Raw genomic sequence first — 21907 nt, 5'->3', positions numbered from 1 at the left:
AATTGTCATTAATATAGAGGATGCATGTCCTGTGATGACGGTGTCTTCCTCCTGCCCGTCCCGTCCCCCACGAGGCCGCCACTTGCTCGTACGTTTTCACGTGGGGCCGTGCTCCTCATGCCTGATCGGCTGCGGTCTCGGCTCTGAGGGCGTCCTTGCGTGCTGTCCTTTTTTAACTAAACGGTGGAAAAACTATCCGTTATATTAAATAGAGAAAATCGTGACGGGCAAACTTGCGTGCTGTCCTGTCTATGTGCCAACAACCGATTGGCGAGTGCGAGTTACTCCGTTCTGTTATAAATAAGGGTTGTTTTTTATTTTTTATGGTTTTTATGTGTAATTTGACTATTGTTTTTAATAAAATATAATTATAATATCTAATAAAAATATAAAAATACGAAATTATTTTTTAAGATAAATCTATACGTCTGTTTTTGATGTTTTTTAAATTAAATATTTTAAAAATTATTAATAGTTAATTTTTAAAAAATTTAACTGAATCTTAATAAAAACTACAAGTACTATGTTCGGGAGTATTTGGCTTTGACCTTTGCAACATGCTTGCTTGCTAGTATTTGGTGTGATAGGTATGGAATGCCAAACGTAGAAAATGAAATCGAAGGCATAGATGCCAAAATTATACTTTCTTCGTCTAAAAAACTATCAAGTACCAACTGAACAGCAGCAGTATGCACCAAGTTAGTGAACTGTGCCGCGCTGCAGAGCACGGCATCTGTCCACGTTTCCCTGCAGTCGACGAGTCCTCATCTGACACACAGCTCAGGGATTATTAGTTTACCAATCTCAACAAGACGGAGCGAGTAGTTAATCACTCGACGTCTGCTAATGACGTCAAGCACTGAACCCGGACAAAAACAAAAGCTCGATCGATGACTCGCCGATTAAATCAATCTCAATTAGTTTCCCATGCACGAAACGTGTCGTCAGATGCTCGCTACTACTCCTGTTCTGGGGACGCTCGATCTGGCTCTGCAGGCAGGCAGGCAGGCAGCACATACACCCATGGCCCATCACATCCATCGTGTACTCCGAGTGTACAATGGTCGACAAAGCGTACAAAGATAATTACATTTACACCCCTTCCTGGGCCCACGTGTCACCGCGAGGAGAGCACGCGGCTCCAACGGTCGTTGATCGAAGTGATAAAGCAGCCAAGACGCCGAGTTGTGTGTACTAGCAGCGGTCAGCAGTCTATGGCTATGTTTTGTAAAGCTTCTAGCTCAATTTATATAGTGTAATTAATAAGATTTTTATTAAACGATAGTTTTTAGTTTTTAAGTAATTATTTAAAATAAATTAGATGTTGAGAAAAAAAAAACAGCTTACTTTGATTCTTTTCTTCTATAAAATCACTTTTTCTAAAAGTTTATCGTAGAGAATTATTTTTAAAAAAATCAGAATAGAAAAGCCCTAGCAAATATGCCATAGTACTGGACATCATGAAGCTAAATTATATATCGTCCTATACCTAATCTACCTCGTCTCAAAAGTTTAAGAACGGCACAGCACCACTACTACATAAATGTATGCCACTATTGGCTTAAAAAATGCGTCTCATCACTGTCATGGTAATCACCGTGCTTTACCATATAGAAGTAGCAGGTAGCTAGCAGCCCGGTAGGTTAAATGTCCAAACACACGCACTCCATCACATGGCAGAGACGGTTGAGGTCTACTGAAAGAAATCGCTCTGTCTTGGACATCAGTTGGGTTAAATGCATACGTGATTGGTGATCGATACGTATGTGTAGATGTACGCGGTACAGCGTTTGTACAGCCTTCTGAGCAACAAAGACGGGAGCCAAATCGATCTGCTTTTGCATGTCAAAAATCTAAAATTAGATAATATACACGATTCTATTTACCGAAATAGATAACATATCATTATATTTATTATTTTAGCAATCGTATTCGACACTTTATTTTTTCAAAAATTGATTTTCGGTATACAGTACCGAAAATGTCATATATGGCACTGTAGCACATATAAATTTTGCTTTTTCTCTTCTTCAAAACGGTGGTCTTCTATTACTCTAAAAATTTTAAAACTTTTTTTTGTATGTTCCATAATCCATGTGCAACCCATTTTAATTGGATTCACTGAAAAATCCTTTGTATTTTTAAAACTAAAATTCTCCAAAAAAAAAGGCTACTTTTATAACTTGTAACAATTGTTAGTGTCTCAAATAAATTCCTAAAAATCTAGAAAAATTCACTAATATTTTTCTTATGTGATGGACTAATTTCTAAAATTATTCTCAGCCCTAGGTTATATGATGAAAAAGTGAGTTCCTTTGTAATGCTCTATTTATATACATTTTTATCATTTCATATGATATTCTCTTTTTAATTCAATTTGAATAAAAAATGAATTTAAACATGCACAAAACCTACAATCAAGGGGTAAGTTTAAAAAAAATCATCGTAACCAAGTCAGTATTTTTCTGACGTACTCCACGACGGATATATTGTTTTTTTTTGTTTGGATAGGTTTAAAGATAGAACACAGAGATAAACTCGGTTTTGTATCTATGCAATTATTTTATGTGATCAAAATCATCTGTATGAGGTGTAATCTGTTTGTAACTTTAGTTATATATATATATATATATATATATATCCATACACCCTCGAGAGAGGTGACAACGTTTCCCAATATGATATTAGAGGCTCTTCTCTAAATTTTATCGACTCCATCTTCAATTCTGTGGGTTTTCACTTGCTGACTATTTTTCCTCGGTCGCTCGCATCCTCCTGGTGCGGAGCGACTTGGTCTAGACTACTTTAGATAGTTGAATTTTGTTCGAATTCAAATTGAATTAAAACAAGAATATGGCATGAAATGATAAAAATGTATATAAATGGAGCATTACAAAGGAACTCACTTTTTCATCATATAACCTAGGGCTAAGAATAATTTTAGAAATTAGTTTATCACATAAGAAGAATATTAGTGAATTTTTCTAGATTTTTGGAATTTATTTGAGACACTAACAATTGTTACAAGTTATATAAGTATTTCTTTTTGGAAGAATTTTAGTTTAAAATATACAAAGGATTTTTCGGTGAATCCAATTAAAATGGGTTGCACATGGATTATAAAACACGTAAAAAAGGTTTTAAAATTTTTGGAGTAACTGAAGACCACCGTTTTGAAGAAGAGGGAAAGCGAAATTCAAACACACTGTTATTACTGTTCAACCATGTACCGAATATGTCACTGTAGCCCATTTTTAGCACACCGTGTGCCGAATATGGTGCTACAGTGTCATATTCTGCACACCGTGTGTCGAATATGACATTTTTAGGTACTACGTACTGAAAGTCAATTTTCGGTAAATGAAGTGCCGAATACGAATCCTAAAATTTAAATACGATGATTTGTTATCTATTTCAGTAAATAAAGTTACATATATTATCTAATTTTGTATTTTAGCCGCTTTTGCATATGCACGGCGAGTTAGCTCCTGAGTCCAGCGACTTTGTGATCTATCGACTTATCATTCGGTGCAAACTGACGCCTTTGTGGGACACTAGTAGCTCATCAGCCTTGTCTGAAACTACCTGTACCCTATTGGAGATCCTTAATTCCGGGCTACATGCCACGCAAGAGGTGTACATACAGCCAGCCATACATGATATATACAGGTACACCGAACACCACTGAGGACCACATATAGATGAGACATAATGCATGCGTAGGTGACCACTTACACGCAGGGACACAGTATCAGTGGAGTACTAGTGTACTACGAGTCTACTACCCCTAGTCCCTACATACGCGCGTATGTACATACAAACAAACTGCCAATAAGGCAATAAGGCTAAAAGAGGATACTACTATACAGTGTCGGATTTTTAGGGTTACCAAGTGCATGCTCTATCTGTTTTCTATTTTTTTCATCCTTCTATGCTATTAAAATTGACTACTCTTTTTTTCATTCTTCTATGAAAAAAAAAATTAAAGGTGGGGTTGAGGTGCACGAAACCAGATCCTCTGAATTGAAAAAGGAAAGTCACCTGTGAACAATATTTTTCTATGAGACGGTAAACAGTGTTGTGACTTCACTGTAGTAATTTAATGTAGCAAATATATTGTACATGAACTATTGCAGTGATTGTACTGTAGCACGGTATTGTATCAGAACTGTAACCATCGATCTTGTTCTTTTATTTTCAATCTATTTTCAATCCGACGGTTCGCAGGATAAAATCACAAGTACTGTTTACCCCCGTGATTTCACTCTCCCTAAGTTAGAGGATCTCAGTTCGTACGCTGGAGGGAGAGGCCTTCCAACAGTACTCAGACCCTGCCCATCCGTCCAGCCTCCACGCGACCACGAGTCCATGACGCAGAGCCCAGGAGCGCAGGGCGAAAAGCCGAGGGAAGTACACGCCGAGTCGCCGAGGCTGGTGGTATTGGTGAGGATTCATCGCGCACAGGCGGGCGGGCGCACCGGCCTCCACCGCGCCCGCGCGCACCGTGGCAAAACAGCAAAAGCGGCCGGGGAATCCACGTCCGAACCAACCATCACCCACCGGTCGCCCACGCCCCGGCCATTCGCCCGATCGCCTTTCCCCCACGTCGGGCCGGGCAGGGACAAAGGTGCCGCACCCTGCAGGTCGTTCGCCGACGCCCCGGCGCCCATCGATCGGCGCGCCTCCCTTGCATCACCGAATCTCACTGAAGTTCGTGCGTACGTACGTACGTGCTCAAAGGTGCAAAGAAGAAGCGGAACTGTGAAACCACGAGCCTGCCCACCCGCAGAGACAATAATATGTGTGGTTCAATGGTACCGGCGTCAAATTTGTTTGCTTGTTTATGGACTCCGTACGGCAGTCAAATTTGTCGGCTGCACCAGCACGCTAAATTCGGGCGGTGTTTCGGGCGTTGCCCGGCAAGGTTCAGCATGGTCTGCCGTGACCAAAACTGCGGCAGCAAAGTGAGAAACCAAGTTAATTTGTGTTTTGATTTTTTTTAATGATTGATATTATTATTTATTTAGTTTGATGATTTTTGGTTTTATACGAGGTTTGATATGATTTGAATTGATTTAAGATTTTATATGAGTATATTGATTATGGACTAATTGAAATTTGAGTTGGAGATATGTGTTTGCTTGTTTCATGGTGTGCAGGTGATGGATGTAACTTGGCGGTCGACGACAGGATGATCAGGGTCAAGCAAAGTGCTTACTGCTAGACGATAAATGAGTCCGGGTGGAGTCAAGGGTGATCCTAGTTGAACACGTGAAGGTCAAGCAAAGTATTGAAGGCGGATGAAGACGGCAAGTTGACAAAGTCAAGCGAAGGGAATACCGGTGCAAGTGACAAGGTGGCCTGAAGGATCGGGAGTGGGAGAGACTTGCCGGCGGTCAGGATTGCATGACGGAGTACACGCGTCGACATCGAAGCGTTTGCTTAAGGTGTAAGCAAGGTAGTGAGTCACGCTTTAAGAAGCATGCAGACAGTTTCGCGGTTTGGTCTCAAAACTGTGGGAAGACTGGAGGAGTATGTGGCACTATCGCAAAACTTGCGTCGAGGCGAAGCTAAGTCGTGAAGGCGTCGCGGACGTCCGATAAATGGATTAGAAAATGGACCAAAATACTATCGGTGGTAGGTAGGAGTGTACTACAAAAGAGGGGTATTTTGAGAAAAAGCTAAAAATTTAAAGGCCAAATTTTTTAGACCTACAAATAGAGGGGTAAGGCTAGAGAAAGCTTTGAATCAGCCACTTGAACCCCCTTGTACCACCCATTTGAGAGCCTTAGAGCTAAGATTTTAGAGGAGAGAATGATGAATGCTTAGCCTATGTAATAGGTGAGAGTTTTGAGAGATGAATCTTTGTAATCCGTCTAAACTAGGGCTGACCTCTTTGTGTAATGAAGTCTATATTTTTTGCATATGCTTGAATTCTCCTCCTTCTAGTTTCTCTTTATTGATTCCTTTGCAAGTTTGCAAGTTTTTCGATTTTCGGTTTTGATTTTTGTTTTGGTTTTTGGACTGAAATTTTAACACCTTGTGAGGTCATTTTTCTTGTTGCTAGAGGCATAAAAACTCATATACGAGTGTATGCTCATAGGTCTTGAGTACCCTTGCCTCTAGATCATCAACTTGGAGAGATTCTTTACTCGGTGATCTTTTCTTTGAGCTGCAATTTTTCACCTTTGCAGGGTTATTTTTCTTGATGCTAGTGGCTTAAACACTCACATACTCATGTATTTGAATGGGTCTTGAGTCTCCTTGCCACTAGACTATCATCTTGGAGGATAATCTTGTCCGGTGTCCATCTTCTCTTGTTTTTTTTAAAAATTACGAGTTTTTGTGCCCAAAGGCATATGGAATGGTCTTGAATGAAGTTTATGGTTTATATTCTATCTGTGGAGTAATATTATTATGAAGCTAGTTTTTTTGTTTTGTCTCTCTAATTTTTTCGCTTCTGTTTGAGTATTTTGAGATGCGTTAGGTGAGAAATAAAAAAAGACTATCTATTTCGAATTTTTTTTATTAAAACGGCTATTTACATATCTGATCATCATTTTCGTTCCTACACCAAATTTAATGGTTGCCTTTTAATTTGTACGAAGACGAGAGAGGCTACAGACACCCGTACGTAGTCACCACCTCAGCTCTTACTCGGCTCATCCCGCGTAGTGTCTGATTAGCGCCGACAAGGCCTACCATCGCTGCATCGGCGTCCTCGACTGCAGAGGCATTGAAAATTATAGGCTAGGTAGAGAAATGAGTCTATATGTCAATGATTTTTATTACCTATGTGGTATTATAGAGAATCCGTATCTACTATTACTATGTCACCTATGGAGCATCCTTTTATGATTCCTCTATACATCCTTGGCTTCTTTTACCGTTAAGTTATATATATTTTGAATTATTGGATCGATGAAAAACTCATAAAATAACTAACGATTTACTCCACCTAATAAAGTTAAAAAACTCAAGTGATGACTAAAAACTAGTCATTGTATACACACTTGTATCTCTAGTCTCAAGGTGTCGCTGATGCTCACGTAAGTGTCCTCAGTGCTTGTTTGCAGGAAGCGACATAAAGGGACAGCATGGTGGGTGACCACACTATTTCAAGTTCACATTCAAAATTCAGAAGAAAAAAATCGATTCATTTTCTCTAAAAAAATACCTATAGTAGAAGAACTCCATAAATATAATGGACAAGATCTATATAGTGCCCTCACTTTCACATAAAGTGCGTGCCCCAATATTTTACTCGTGCTTGTTCTTCCACACTCCCCTTTGCTCTCTTGCACTCTTCTGCAACAACCTTCATTAGTTTATCGAACAACCGAAAATGGCCAAAAAATGAGATCAAATCAAGCAAGCTTCAACCACCACCGCTCTCAAACAGCTCACACAAACTAAACCAGCACCAAACGCCAACCCCCATGCTTAAGGTACTAAACAAAAAAAATCCACTAATCAAAAGCGAAATAAGAGGAGCACAGGAAGCGCAGCCCAGAGAACAAGAAGAGGACAGAGAGAGGGGGGGAGGGGGCAGGGCAGGGGAGAGAGACTGAGGACAAATCCAAAATACTCCGACTTCATGTAAGCTGTATCCAGCCGCTACAACCCCCCCCCCCCCTCCCCCTCGATCACACACAACACATTTCATACGCACGCAGCTTTTGCCCTTGCTTCTTCCATCACAATGCCATCTCCTCGCCAGTTCTTGCAGCTGCTGCTACCCATCTTGCTCGCTACTTGCTGCGTCGATGGCGCCAACGCTCCCGCTACAGCAAGGAGGCAGCTCCACCAGCCGTTCTTCCCGGATCAGCCCGCGAAGCCGTCCGCAACGCCGCCGGCGCCGGCGCCACCGTTCTTTCCCACGCTGCCCGGGCCGCCCCCGCCGACGGGGTCGACGGGGCAGGAGCAGCCGACGTACCCAGCTCTAGTGCTCCCCAACACCGGTTCCAGCGGCGGGACACCTCCGGCCGGCGGCTCGCATGGGTCCAAGAGGTCATCCAAGCTCGTCCCGGCCATACTGCTGCCGCTGCTCACGGTGGCCGTGCTTGGTTTGTCCATCGTGTTCTTCTTCTCGCACCGCCGGAGCAATGTAGGGCGTGGGGGAGGCGGCGGCTGTGTCGGTGGCGAGGAGGCCAAGTTCTCGCACCCGGAAAGGACGAGCCTTTTCGCGCGCGACGAGTTCGGCGGTAGCGGCGGGGCCGGGGCTGCGCCGGCGGCTACGTCGGCCGAGTTCCTGTACGTGGGGACGTTGGCGAGCAGAGCCGATGAGAAGAGCAGCGACACGACGTCGTCCGGCGACGAGGAGTCCCGGAGCTCCGGCGGATCACCGGAGCTCCGTCCACTGCCGCCTCTGGCGCGGCAATGCGCGCCTCCGGCGTCGGGGAGCCCCGGCGGGTCCTCCTCCCCGTCCGGGGAGGAGGAATTCTACTCGCTGCAAGGCTCGTCGAAGACGTCGAGCTCACGCAGGACTCTGGCCGCGGCAGTCGAGGCCGCCGTGGTAGCGCGCGACCGCTCGAGGGGCGGGTCACCCGGGTCGACCCTGAGCACGCCGTCGTACCCGTCGTCGCCGGGCGCGACGATGTCCCCGGCGCCCGCCTCGCCGCCTGCTTTCTCCAGCCCTGGCGAGTCCGGCCGCCGCTCCGTCAAGTCAAGATCGGAGAGCGCGCGCATCGTCAGCCTCCCGGCGGCTCCGCCAACTCCACCCCCGCCTCCACCCTTCGCGCCGATACTGCCACCACCGCCACCTCCTCGCCGGAAACCACCGTCCCCATCACCACCATGCTCTCCTCTCAACGACAAATCACCTCTCAGATCCACCACCGACGCCATCTCAAGAAACCCATTTGCCCAGCCACCAACCCCACCGACAAGCTCACAAGCTCCACCTCCACCTCCGCCTCCAGGCCCTCCGCCACCTCCTCCTCCTCCTCCGCCGCCGCCGCCGGTGGGCTACTGGGAGAGCCGCGTCCGGAAGCCCAACACGTCCAAAGAAACCCGTTCGCCGGCTCTGTCGCCGCCGCCCCAAGCTGCCAGCTTCAGGAGCGTTCCACCCACCGACGCGTTCCCGAGCCGGCTGCTGGAGAGTGCGTACCAGGGCGACAAGTCCGAGGAGACGACGCCGCGGCCGAAGCTGAAGCCGCTGCACTGGGACAAGGTCCGGGCCAGCTCCGATCGCGTCATGGTGTGGGATCAGCTCAAATCCAGCTCATTCCAGTGAGAGCTCTGCGAAATTCACACCTTTTTCAGTTGCTTCGATAGTTCTTGGTCGGTTTTCTTGACCAGTTTCACTGAATTCTTGCAGGGTGAACGAGGAGATGATCGAGACGCTGTTCATTTGCAACCCGGCTAGTGCGGCGGCGAAGGAGGCGACGAGGAGGCCAGTGCTGCCGACGCCCAAGGCCGAGAACAAGGTGCTGGATCCGAAGAAGGCGCAGAACATTGCCATCTTGCTGCGCGCACTGAATGTGACCAAGGAGGAGGTCTGCGACGCTCTCTGGGAAGGTGAGCAAGATCCTCACTCACATGAATTATCAGAATTCACAAATCAGTCATTTTTTTAGCTGCATACATACTGCATCGGATCGAGAAATTCAGATTTCGCGTGGGATTCATTTCACCCGTGAGCTGTTGGCATACGTGAGTCATGTTTGACCATATTTAGCTTGTGACTGACTGCAGCCATGCTTGTCGTATAGAATGGTTGGGGCTTTTAATAAGTTTGTCTGAAAGAAGTGAATGCCAGCATAGAGCAGTTGAGAGTCGTTGCTGAATTAGCTAGCCATCTTATGCTGAAATTTGTATCTGCGGTGAACGGTGAAGAATGTCGGAGAAACTGATTTTGTCATCATTTCTCTTTCTGCTCTACTCATAGCTTCTCATTGACGTAACATTCATTTTCACTGCACGTATGTATATGATATATGTCAAATTGCAGAACTCTATAGAGTTTCTGCTGAGTCAACGGGATTGATCCTTCCAAAATTATTTTTAAGGAATTTGACATCTAATTTAAGAATTTTTATTAGATTAATGCTTTGCTAATAAGAGATGCTTCTTGCTTTACACTTCCCATCCTCTGGGCTTCGCTAATATGCTACCCAATTTACAATGCCTTTCCTACAGGTAACACAGAGAACTTCGGAGCAGAATTACTGGAGACTTTGCTAAAGATGGCTCCTACCAAGGAAGAGGAAATTAAATTGAGAGAATTCAAAGAGGAGACCTCTCCGATTAAACTTGGCCCTGCTGAGAAGTTCCTTAAGGCAGTCCTTGATGTGCCTTTTGCTTTCAAAAGAGTCGATGCAATGCTTTACATTGCGAACTTTGATTCGGAGGTCAATTACCTAAAGAAGTCGTTCAATATCCTTGAGGTGAGCATTATACCTTTACCGTCACTGTTTCATTATATTATTAGCATCATTTCATCACCTCCCTAATGCCACTGAGCATATGTACTAGGCATAACAAGTAAATTTAACATCGGTTAGTATGTTTCCTCAACCTAGCTCCCTTTCATTTCTTACTCGCAGACTGCTTGCGATGAGCTTAGAAACAGCATATTATTTCTTAAGCTACTTGAAGCTGTTCTGAAGACTGGCAATAGGATGAATGTTGGCACAAACCGTGGCGATGCACATGCGTTCAAGCTTGATACTCTACTCAAACTGGTCGATGTCAAAGGCACTGATGGAAAGACAACCCTTCTGCACTTTGTCGTGCAGGAGATCATCCGATCAGAGGGCTCCCGCCTCTCTGCCAGCAACCAAACAACTCCAAGAACTCTTGCTAATCCTCTACGAGAAGAACTAGAGTGCAAAAAGCTAGGCCTCCAGGTAGTGGCTGGCCTTGCAAATGAGCTCGGCAATGTCAAGAAGGCAGCTGCCATGGATTCCGACGTGCTAAGCAGCTATGTTGCCAAACTTGCTGGAGGAATAGATAAGATCACTGAGGTGCTGCGATTGAACGAAGAACTGAAGTCAAGGGACGATGCGTGGCAGTTCCACGATAGAATGCAGAAGTTCTTGAAGAAGGCAGACGATGAGATTATCAGAGTTCAGGCTCAGGAGAGTGTTGCGCTGTCGCTTGTGAAGGAAATCACCGAGTACTTTCATGGGGACTCCGCAAAAGAGGAGGCTCATCCTTTCAGAATCTTCATGGTCGTCAGGGATTTCCTCTCTGTTCTTGACCAGGTCTGCAAGGAAGTCGGCAGAATCAATGACCGAACCATCGCTAGCTCCGTGCGCCATTTCCCGGTGCCCGTTAACCCAATGATGCCACAGTTTTTCCCGAGGATTAATGCGTTGAGAGCTGGATTCTCCGATGACGAGAGTTCAGCTACTTCAATGTCATCTCCGTGACCACTGGTAGTCTGCCAATATAACTTTTCGCGGACCATCAGTAGAACACCGCCATAGGGCAGAGGGATAGAAATTGTAGCGGGCTGTCCTTTTTTTCCCACTATTTGTACCTGTAGATTATAGAATGTACAAGATTTGTGCAAATATTTATTTCTATATATAAGAAGGGGTAAAATCTAGATCATAGAGGAAATAAGAGGTTCATATATGTATGCGGCCTTCACTCGTCAGTTTAGTCTGTACATGACATGAAGCAGTTAATCAGATGTAGATTTATCCATCCCTCTGAACAATGCAATAAGAATTTCAAAAAATCTGCAGAACTGCAAGGTAGCTGGACTCTGCTGTACTTGAAAAGAATACAAAACCCATTAAACTATGCTGGTGCAAGGAAGAATACATCAATCTGCATCATCCCTCAATAGTGTTTTGTCATCATATATTCTTTTTGAAAAAAGTTTTGTCACCATCTTTCGAACTGCACAAATGGTCCATACCCCATACATACAACTCAAGGCTACACCAGGTCACCTGACAATTTTATCCGCAGTAGAAGAATCTTTTTCTACTACATGGGGTACCCTGTAAGTTCAGACATTGTACAGAAGCAAGAGGTGAAGCCATCCATGAATGGAGTAAAGCTGCAAGAGGCTTCCAGTTGGGACATTGGAAGAACTGAGTGCCTGCCGCTGCTTGACGAACTGGGCATCTGACTGCCATGCGAGCAGCAGTTAAAATCAAAGGCTTCCATGGCTGCAGCAGCACGGCAGTAGTAGCATGGGAAGAGAGATACCCGGTGGTTCGGGTGGTGTAGCATCGTTAGGTCCCCATCCCCATGTGGGCGTGACAACCATGCGCGCGGCGGTTTAGTTTGGCTTGGATGCACGCCCACAAAACGTTGCGGCATGGCATGGCTGCCTTTCCTACCAAACTCTTTCTTTGCTCCCATCTCGCGTTGCAGCCCCACATGCCCTCTCTTGTCTCCTTCCTACAGCAGCATGGATGCTTTGGTCCTAATGGCCTCAATCATTGGCCTTGGAGGCCAATGAAAGTTCTCTTCTTTTGTTGGAGTTTTGTCGTTGTCCTCCAAAAACACATGGATGGTTTTGGTTGCAAACATACGTGGCATAGGTCAAAAACTATGATTATGTATGACCTATGCAGCAAGATTCTGAACTGGGAAGGAGAGAACAAGCGAAAGAGCATACATACGTGCATGATAGGTACTAATAGTAGTATGATTTGTAAATGACCAGCACAAAAGGTTGTAGGGAAGAGCCAACTACAATGGCACTGAACCACTCACTACTCAATCTTGCAATCACTGAAATCATCATCTCTAGTGGCGGACCTAGAGCGTATCCAATGGACCTAAGATTATTCTGGGATGTAGCCCAAGTTTGATTCAGTACGTGACTTATGTCACGGTTCGTCAAAAAAAAAGGAAAAAAAGAAAAGCCTAATCGGGGCACTGAGTCCGGCACTGCTCATCTCCATCATAGTCCCATGAGTTAGTTGCACCTGCAAGCTACTGCCGACTCAATGATATCTTCCTATAAATGCACTGTGTTTGCCATGACCTTCAGACATCAGAGTTCTTCTCAAGTTTTTTTTCAAAGAATTTTTTCAGTCTATTTGCGAAGAATTAACCACCTAACTTTTCCTGATTAGGAATACACATGCCCCGAAAAGAACTAGAGATATACCATGTACTTCAGCGGAAACGAAGCTTACCAGGTACACCTGATTTTTCCCCTCACTTTAGCCCTAACACAGCACAGGCGGAAGAGGCATCATCCTTCAAACCGAATCCGACGCTTTATCTAGCTGCTTTGCTCTTTGCCAGGTATAGAAAGCGAGGGAGATTCGCTTGTCTTAGGGAACACCTGGCATTTTCTGATCAAGGCCATTACGGCCTAATCATCATGTTACTACGACTAACGACTCCAAAGGTTTTCTCCGCTCCATTAGCACTCTAGACTTCTAGAGCATGCACACTGTCACGTGAGGACGAGGTGCCCACGAATCAGGCTTTTATGCGCCGTGCCTTGCTTTCTCGCAAAGATCCCCATGGCTTTGGCGTTCAGCTGTGATAGAGTTGCAGAGTATCCCTTTGTTTACGTTTATCATCACAAAGGGCTGAACAGCTTGATACTACTTCAGATCGGTATCCATTTAAAGGCTAGATTCTTCATGTCCGGAGACGATCCAGGCAGTTCAAGAGCAGATCTATGCCTGGTAATACCTAGATGCACCCGAGCTGGTCCTAGGACTCGAACCCGAGTGAACAGGCCCGTGTCACCGGACATTTGATCCAAGCAGTTAACGAAGGTCTGCATCTGATGTTTCAAGCTGTGTGTCTCTGCTCGACCAGATCTTTCGATTAGCGTCGCACAATTGGCAACACAAAACAAGCACCATGCAAAAAAAATATAACACACAAAACAAAACAAGCAGGGAAAGGGACGGAGGTTCGACCGTAGGGTTGCCTGCAGTTGCAAGAGCACCAAATGCAAAATGCCAAATGTAGAGCACAGGATCAAACAGTTAGACCTCTCCATTCTCTGATCAGAACCCCTCTCAACGGCTTGATTCCGGTCCTGACGCTGCGTCACATCCAAAGCCCGGAATGCAACGGCACCAGGGCAGCAAAGCATGTGACCACCAGAAAGCAAGCAGAAAACCATTGCCCAGCATCCTAATGGACAGAATAAAGAGGCATCACGCAAATCCTACAGCGGCGATAGGCCCCTGAGCAGAGAAGAAAGTGGGCTAGCAGCTTCCATCCTTTCACCAGTCCTTGTTTCTGTACAAGTTTAAAGGGGGGCAATGATCACATGGCACCTTGTCCTTCACCACTGACCAAACAGAGAACATCTCCCTACCACCATCATCAAAAGATAAAGCGTCTGGAGACTAAACTGCTAAAAGTCCCTAATGAAAACTCAACGAAACAGAAACGAACTTCTGAATTGCTAATACAACCTTACATATTAATACATCAATACAAGAAGCATGGGTTGTTCAGATGAGAAGTGTGAATTATCTGCAATTGAGTGCTCCCTCGCATGAATTCCAAACTTATTGGTACGGAGTTCTGAATCTTCTGAACTAACTTTGGATCATTGACAAACTACATAGCACATCTGAGATTATTATGATGAATATATACACTGGCGGTCACTGTAAGATACAACAACAGGAGAAACATTTACTGTATATGTAATGTTCCTTTACTTGTTGTAGATTCGCTCAGTTTGTCAGCTTAGTTTTCAGCAGCCTCGCCCTTCAAGAAGCGTGAGAACCACAGGGCTGATGCTTTAGGATGTCTGCAAAGCCCATTCTTGTAATCGACATAAACAATGCCAAACCTCTTGGTGTATCCCATAGCCCACTCAAAGTTGTCAAGGAATGACCATGCAAAGTATCCTCGAATATCAGCTCCATCCCTGAAACAAACAACTAGTTGCATCAGTCATTTTGTGGCTGAACGCCTTAGTTGTGCAATGAGCAGCGAAATCAGCTTACTTGATTGCTTGTGCAACTGAAGCAAGGTATCCTTTGAAGTAACCAACTCTCGTTGTGTCATTTAAAACCTGGTCAAGGGGTGCCGATTGATCGTCTTCCTCATCCATGCCTACAGGAAAGAAACTAGGTAAGGACATCACACGCTATGGTATTTTGTTCAGTTCACCAAATACCACATGCTAGTTGTGACAAACGCTATCAAGTGTGCTAGTAAAATTTTCATAATTGGTACTGCAATAACAAAGAGTATATCACAGTGGTACATTTCACATGTTAGATTTCCAAAATTCTGAATTCACCCTATTTTTTCTAATAATTTTGTCCATTAAATAGAGTTTGGACAAATGCTCCATAGCAGACAAAATCAGACATTTTGAACTGTCCAATTTATGTAGAATAAGATGAAAATTTTCAAATATGCATATATTTGTAAAATTATATTACCAGTTCAGTTAGAATGCTGTAAATAGGAGGGAAATTGAAACTCTATTTCCAAATAGGCACAAATAAGACAGTACATACAATCTAGAAGCTGGTATCTTGGGCTTGCATATTGCATTATTCAGCAATTGAAGTGGTGCAACAGGTATTCACAATTTAAGTTATTGTTCTTGTAGATGTACTTCTGTCTCCACTAAAATACTAAACAAGTCATTCATGTGCTGTGACTGTCAAAGAGTATCTACCCAGATTATCTACAGGAAACAGGTATTGTAAAAGCGTAAAATAGGGGTACAACAATTTCTATCTTCAACCTTGTTATGGGCGTGGGTCAAGGTATCTTCTCCTACCCCCGCCCTTGTGGTGCGGCTGCCGCCTACTGGCGAGGCCACGCTACTTGGGTTCAGGGCCATTTAGGTCTGTCTATAACAAACTTCATTCATGCAAATGAATGACAGAGAGCTGTGACGACATTGACTTCAGCAATATCATGTTTGGGTCCGTACATATTTGATTTCCTGTCATAACTTACTCTGCTACAGGCCACCAGTATTAGATATTCAACATTGCTTTTGCTTTCATCTATCATGTGCCAAATGTACTCTTTCTATATGGAGACTTATGATCTACATTTCGATATATCAGTTGTATCCCTCAATTCCTTATAGAAGTGGATAGTGAAATAAAGCGAAGTCCAGGACATCAAAATGTACAATTTGATGTATGGGAAAACTGCAGGTTGCATCACTTTCACTTTGAGAGTATGGAAGCCTTACCATTCTCAGTTACATAAATTGCTGGATTTTCGTATCTCTTTGCTATATAAGTAAGTAATTTACGAAGACCCCAAGGAACTATGAAAAGCCATTCAGATGCAGCCTGCACAAGTATTGAGATAATATGTTAAAAAGAGACCCACAGAATTTACACATATGGAGGGGAAAAAACAAGTCCAGTTCTGACCCTTTCACCAATTTTTTCACCACTATTCCGTTTTTCTGCCAAAAGAAACAAATGTCAGCATAATGATAATATCAATCTGCAGGGATAATTTTGAATAAATCTAAAGTTGATCAAAGATGGCTCAGGCAAAACTGCAAACAAAGCAGTTCCGCCCTATACACCTAAATCAATTTTGCTCTGTTGCTCCAAGAACATTAGACTCAAGAAAGGAAGCAGTGATAAGTAGATTTCATTTCATGCTTGGCAGTAAAGGACTGTGGTGTTGGAAGTGGAGTCAGCAGCAGGGTTCCTATAACATGATCAAATTACTTGTTACTAGGCAATGGTAGGATGGTTAAAGCCCCTCCTTTGGAAGGTAATACTCTTGAAAGCCTCAAGTCTACATACTACATCTTGGTATAAACAATAGCTCTGTTTCAGGGATTCTCTTGCATCATTTGTTAAAGACAAAAGAAAGATGTTCCTTCATAGCTGAAGCAGCATACCAATTCTCTCCACTTGTTGTACTCGATAAAAATAGATATCTTCTGGATTCTGATGATGAGCAATGAATCTCAAAGTATAATGATTTAGTCCAATAAAATCAATTTTGTTCCTGATGAATTCTTTATCTTTCTCTGAGAAGGTTGGAAGATCATTGCCCAGCCGCTGACGCATGCTTTCTGGGTAATCACCGAAATATATTGGGTCTAGGTACCTTCAAGGAAAGGGAAACTAATCAACAGACATCATACAATATCCTAGGAGCCCAGAACCAAAGATAATGTAGGCAAATTATACTACATAAGTTTATAAGTTCCATGCAAAGATTTATGCCTTGTATAGAAAAAAAAAAAAAACTCAAGTGCAGTGTCAAAGGTAACCAACGTGGGAAGATATGTCCATGTGACACTAGAAACATGAATAGCAATGTACCATCCAAGTTGAAAGTCAAGCCTCCGTTCTGCAGCAATTCGATCTTCTACTTTCTCAGAAAACGGTTCGGCCCATTCACAGTCGACAACCAGCCCTACTTCACCATCTTGTGCAGCCTATTTTTTTAACATGTAAAACCATCAGACAAACAAAATGTATGCAAGCAAACTGATGGAATGATGATCAGGATACCAAATACTGGTATTTATAATACTGTAGGAATAGAATGAATTGTAAGCCGTTTCAAACTTCCAATTCCCATTATACAAGGAGATATATTGTGTAGGCATCGCTCTAAAAAAAATAGTGTGTAGGCATGATGGAGGCAATACATAAACTTAGAAAAAGAAGGGGAGAAAAAATAGTGAATTGACAGAGAACTAATGGAACCAAGAACCAGCTGGTTTCAGGAGTATTGGCCAGGACTAGGAGTTGCACTCCCAAAAAAGAATCTTGACATCGATAATTCAGATAAAAACCTAAAACATACCTTGAATTTCCTTCTGTAAACATCAACAGCAGCAGCATGAGCCAAGATTTGGTGATGAGCGACCAAGTAACATCTAGAAGTTTCACCTTCACATCCTCCGGGTGCAAAAACTCCAATCCCATAACCATTGACTGCAGTTTGAAGAGGCTCATTGATTGTTATCCAATGCTTTACTCTGTCTCCAAAATTTGCAAAGCAAGCTTCTGCATACAATGCAAAGTACTCCCTGAAATATTTTGATAGTGAATACTGAGTAACTCATATGAAATACAACAAATCAAGCTGCAAGCATTTCATACGCAATCATTCATGTGAGCATTTAAGAAGACTTTGTAAATCAAACTGCAAACTTAAAATGCCTGCAATGACTTACACAATCTTGTCAGAAAGCCAGCCCCCCACAGTCTTTTGAAGATTGTTTGGAAGATCCCAATGATAGAGGGTTGCGTAAGGCTCAATTCCTACAGTCAGACAGATGAGTGGTTAACAACAAGAAGTACTGTAACCTTTCAAGGTATCAAGTAAACCATCAGCCACCTTTCTCGATCATAAAATTGATAAGGTCGTTATAGAAGGCAACTCCTTGCTCATTGATCTTTTCCCCCAGGCCATCTGCAGGCATGATATATTTATAATCTTACACATAGGAAAATGGTATTAAGCATTAGCAAAGGCAAACAATAGACAAAATGCAGATATTGTTGTGTATCTATAAGTGAATCTCCTATCTGCTAAGATTAACGTACCAGGAAATATACGTGCCCAAGATATGGAAAATCTATAAGCATGAAAACCCAAACTGACCATGAGCTCAATGTCTTCCTGAAATATTCAGGGAAAACATTTCAAACAATAAATTACTGATTCAAGGAAGCAATGCATTGTACAAACACATTAACATGGTAGAAACTGAGGAACAAGCTGGTTTTCATATTCATTTATAATATATTCCCTTGGACTCTTTACAACAGAACAGTTAATAAGAAGATGGTGGTTTACCCCTTTCTTTCTTTCTTTCTTTTTTTTAAAAAAAAAAAAACTGATATGGGGATGGAAAGGCATTACCTTGTATCGATGGTAATGATCAACTGCAACATCTGCATTGCTTCTGTCTAAGATACGTTCTGAAAGTAGAAGCATTTGAAAACAATAGTTAAGTTGATGTATTTCAAGAACACTAAGGAACCAAATAAACAAACCTTTGTCTTCTGTGAAGACATCCCATATGCTATCTCCTTTGCCTCCCTCCTTTCTCGCTCCCTCAATCTACAGACGGAAAAAGTCAAACAACATGACTTCCGATTTGGAGAGAAAGAAATATAAAAAAACTGGTTTCCCCTCTATATTTTAATTTTGGGTCTTTCTAGTGTCTAGGAACAGGCACAATTTCTTTTCCCAAAAAGATTATGTGTCTTTGAATCAATTAATAATTCACCTTGAGATTCATGCACCTCAACTTGATTCCCAGACTATTATTCTTCCATCATCTCCTACCTTCTGATCCCTGCAGTCCGTACCCTGCGGTTGGTGGTGTCGATAGCAATTCTACCACACTACTTCTAGCACTTCCGCATGCGCTTGCCTCCTCATGGGTGGCCACCGCTAGAGAGGCAAGGCTTTGTGCAAAAAATCTCAAAACCAATCCAAAGTGCACAAGTCCTATTCCTTTTTGTTATTGTTTTCGGTTGAACAACACAAGGCAACAGTGCCCTGAATGAACTTCTTTCGTGAATAGTTAGTGCAATTATTGTATGGGAAATCCTCTGTTGCTCGCTCGCACAACCTAAGTCTGTACAACCGAGTTAGGTCCACCCTTTAAATTTCCTTTTCATTTGTATTCCCTCCTCCCCCATTCCAGACGCACAGCAAATATTTCATCAGGACTGAAACTTGAAACATACACAAATGCTACCCCAAATAGAAAAGCTAATATTAATGCAGGTGTTTAATTTGACGGAGACGTCCTAGTATCGTACAGGCGGAATGCCAATCAGCCGCTGCATATTGACCATGAGCGTGATCAACATAACGCAGCGACCCAGAGCCACGCTGATCAGCATTCAGCAAGTGGAACAAGCTAAAATCTCGCGGCCACAAACAGGGATCAAACAGTGGAAAACCCACCGCACGAATCTCCGAACTAAAGCCCCCAGCAGGCCAGCTCGTGCACTATCTGGCGCGCAGTCTAGGCAAGCCATGGGGCGCCGAGAGAAGCCGACTGGCGACGCGCCCGAGGGCGCCGCGCGGGTGCGACCGGGAGGTAAGGGATGGTACCTGGTAGGCTGAGGTGGCGACGCCGAAGACGAAGCCGTCGGGGAAGTCGGCGCGGGTCACCTCCGCCTCCGCGCTCCCCATTTGCTCCGGCGGGTGGGTGGTGGACTGGAAGGCGTGAGCGATCTCGAAGAAGCGTGGAGAGGAATGGTTGAATTTGGAAGCAGCGTCTGCGTGGCGTGGGCTTCGGCAGTTGAGGGGCCGTATGGTAGCGGTCTGGACCTGATTCGGCGTCGAATCCACGGCAGCGCTACCAAACGCTTCGCCGGTAAATGGATTCTGCGTGCAGAGCTCTCACGTTTTATAGTGTGAGAAAGGAACCCAAAACTATAATTTTTATCGGTTCTTAGCTGATTCCCTCCATTTCAATATAATCTTCTATCAAAAATCGCATTTACCATTAACATATCAAACGATTTCACAAACATAATCACTTTTACTATAAAACCTACTTTTACCGTAAAATTACTTCTATCACATAATCAAGAGATTAAAGAGCTCTACCAAGCAGCCTAAATAAATAGGAGCGACACTCGAAAACGATGATCCATACATCTGATCGGTGAGAGCTCTAGAGAAACACGTGAGCGCCTACGTCGCCGTGTCACTCTCGACCAATGAGGTGAGTTACGCGAGGTGAGGGTGTGGGCGCGCCAGATCCGCTGGCAATGGCTCCATTTTGCACCATTGAAACTTATAGATTTTTTCTGAAAAGTTGTTTCTGACTTTAAGAAAAGCGGTTAGCATATAGTCTTAATTTTTAAGGCTTTTAGCATACCAGTTTTTTTAGAAAAATTGATCTCAACTAGATTATCAGCTTTTAATTTATTTTACCAGAAATCAGCTTATAAAAAAATCATAAGCCAGCAATAAATTTAACATTTATTTTAACTTATCAGCGTTTATGAGAAACATAAGACAGCTGATAAGCAAAATGAAATAGGGCCTATGTCCAGCGGATTTTCTCTCTCTTCTTCTCTGTTTGTATGAGTCCCTTTTCCCGGCTGCATGTCCGCCGGTAATTTTTATTTTTATATTTTTTAAATTCAAAATTTTCAAATATATACGTTTGTTTTGAAATTTTGCAATTATATACTTATATCGCTCATTGGAAGGGTGATAGTCTACTGCATTCGATTTTAATACTCTTAAAATTTAAAACACTATCGAAATGATCATAAAAAAATTGTGGTGTAGAGTTGATATAATCTAATGCTTGAAAAAAATTCAACATAAACAACTATTTGTACAATGAGAAACAAAAAAATCAGCAAATTTCTGAAATTTTTCTTTTTTTCTCATTTTACAAGTCATATTTTTATCTGCAAATTTCTAGAGAGCTAGATGATAGCATACTCTATATCGTACTTTTTTTATATCTTTTTATAACTATTTCGATGGTGTTTTGAATTTTAAGAATATTGGAATGATGTGTTTTTATTTTTTTAAGGGGAAATTGTTCTCATACTATTACGAAGATTTACATCTTGACATGTGGAATCAGATCTTACATATCATTGAGACAGTTCGGTAGTATTTAGATAAAATAGGAGAATGGTATGATAACAATTTTCCCTTTTTTAACATATCGCTAGTTTGCAAAATTTCAAAACGAACTATATATTTAGAACTTTCGGATTTACAAAATAAAAAAGTCCATGTCTGCACGGCCCAAGCTTACGAAATGGCGGCCATGAGAAAACCGGATAAAGTTTTAATAGTAAAAGAGCGATACTGGGAACACGAGAATTTTACGTAAATGAATTACTAGACTACCAAGGAATTGGCAATGCCTGATATTGCATGGCTAAAGTTCAGTCTCTAAATAGAAAAGGAGCCCTTATCATTAGAGCCTCTCGATTAATGTTTATTTCGGAGTAAAAAAAAAACAAGTTTGGGAGTCCGCTGCCCTTCACGTATTCAC

The 21907-nt window shown here is 42.9% G+C and overlaps 2 protein-coding genes across 3 annotated transcripts; one reads left to right on the top strand and one right to left on the bottom strand.

Annotated features, from left to right (window-relative positions):
- The first annotated feature begins 7316 nt into the window (after positions 1 to 7316).
- Positions 7317 to 11559, top strand: LOC133909380 (formin-like protein 1). The gene is made up of 4 exons (XM_062351783.1): positions 7317 to 9231; positions 9320 to 9519; positions 10141 to 10388; positions 10548 to 11559. The coding sequence occupies exons 1-4, from the start codon at positions 7703 to 7705 to the stop codon at positions 11373 to 11375; spliced, it is 2805 nt and encodes a 934-aa protein (XP_062207767.1). The 5' UTR covers positions 7317 to 7702; the 3' UTR covers positions 11376 to 11559.
- Positions 11560 to 14491: 2932 nt separating this feature from the next.
- Positions 14492 to 20254, bottom strand: LOC133909379 (beta-glucosidase 4-like). Of its 2 annotated transcripts, none has more exons than XM_062351781.1 (13): positions 19987 to 20254; positions 18912 to 18978; positions 18778 to 18836; positions 18459 to 18534; positions 18250 to 18324; positions 18086 to 18173; positions 17713 to 17938; positions 17223 to 17338; positions 16793 to 17004; positions 16308 to 16342; positions 16121 to 16223; positions 14904 to 15012; positions 14492 to 14824 (listed from the first exon to the last, which is right to left on the bottom strand). In XM_062351781.1, exons 1-13 carry the CDS (start codon positions 20065 to 20067, stop codon positions 14641 to 14643), a joined length of 1431 nt encoding a protein of 476 aa, XP_062207765.1. In that variant the 5' UTR covers positions 20068 to 20254; the 3' UTR covers positions 14492 to 14640. The 2 variants fall into 2 exon arrangements, with proteins under 2 accessions (XP_062207765.1, XP_062207766.1); XM_062351782.1 differs by lacking the exon at positions 19987 to 20254 and adding an exon at positions 19148 to 19925.
- Between the last annotated feature and the right edge of the window lie 1653 nt (positions 20255 to 21907).

This window comes from Phragmites australis, chromosome 2 (genome assembly GCF_958298935.1).
Source record: "Phragmites australis chromosome 2, lpPhrAust1.1, whole genome shotgun sequence".
Taxonomy (NCBI): domain Eukaryota; kingdom Viridiplantae; phylum Streptophyta; class Magnoliopsida; order Poales; family Poaceae; genus Phragmites; species Phragmites australis.
Note: the sequence above shows the minus strand (reverse complement) of the source record. Positions and strands in the feature narration are given on the sequence as shown.

Coding starts and splice junctions, on each gene's coding strand:
- LOC133909380 (XM_062351783.1), top strand. CDS start 7,703: ATGCCATCTCCTCGCCAGTTCTTGCAGCTGCTGCTACCCATCTTGCTC. Junction 9,232..9,319: donor CTCAAATCCAGCTCATTCCA/GTGAGAGCTCTG, acceptor GAATTCTTGCAG/GGTGAACGAGGAGATGATCG. Junction 10,389..10,547: donor AGTCGTTCAATATCCTTGAG/GTGAGCATTATA, acceptor TCTTACTCGCAG/ACTGCTTGCGATGAGCTTAG.
- LOC133909379 (XM_062351781.1), bottom strand. CDS start 20,067: ATGGGGAGCGCGGAGGCGGAGGTGACCCGCGCCGACTTCCCCGACGGC. Junction 18,979..19,986: donor TCGCCACCTCAGCCTACCAG/GTACCATCCCTT, acceptor TTCCGTCTGTAG/ATTGAGGGAGCGAGAAAGGA. Junction 18,174..18,249: donor CAATTTTATGATCGAGAAAG/GTGGCTGATGGT, acceptor GTCTGACTGTAG/GAATTGAGCCTTACGCAACC.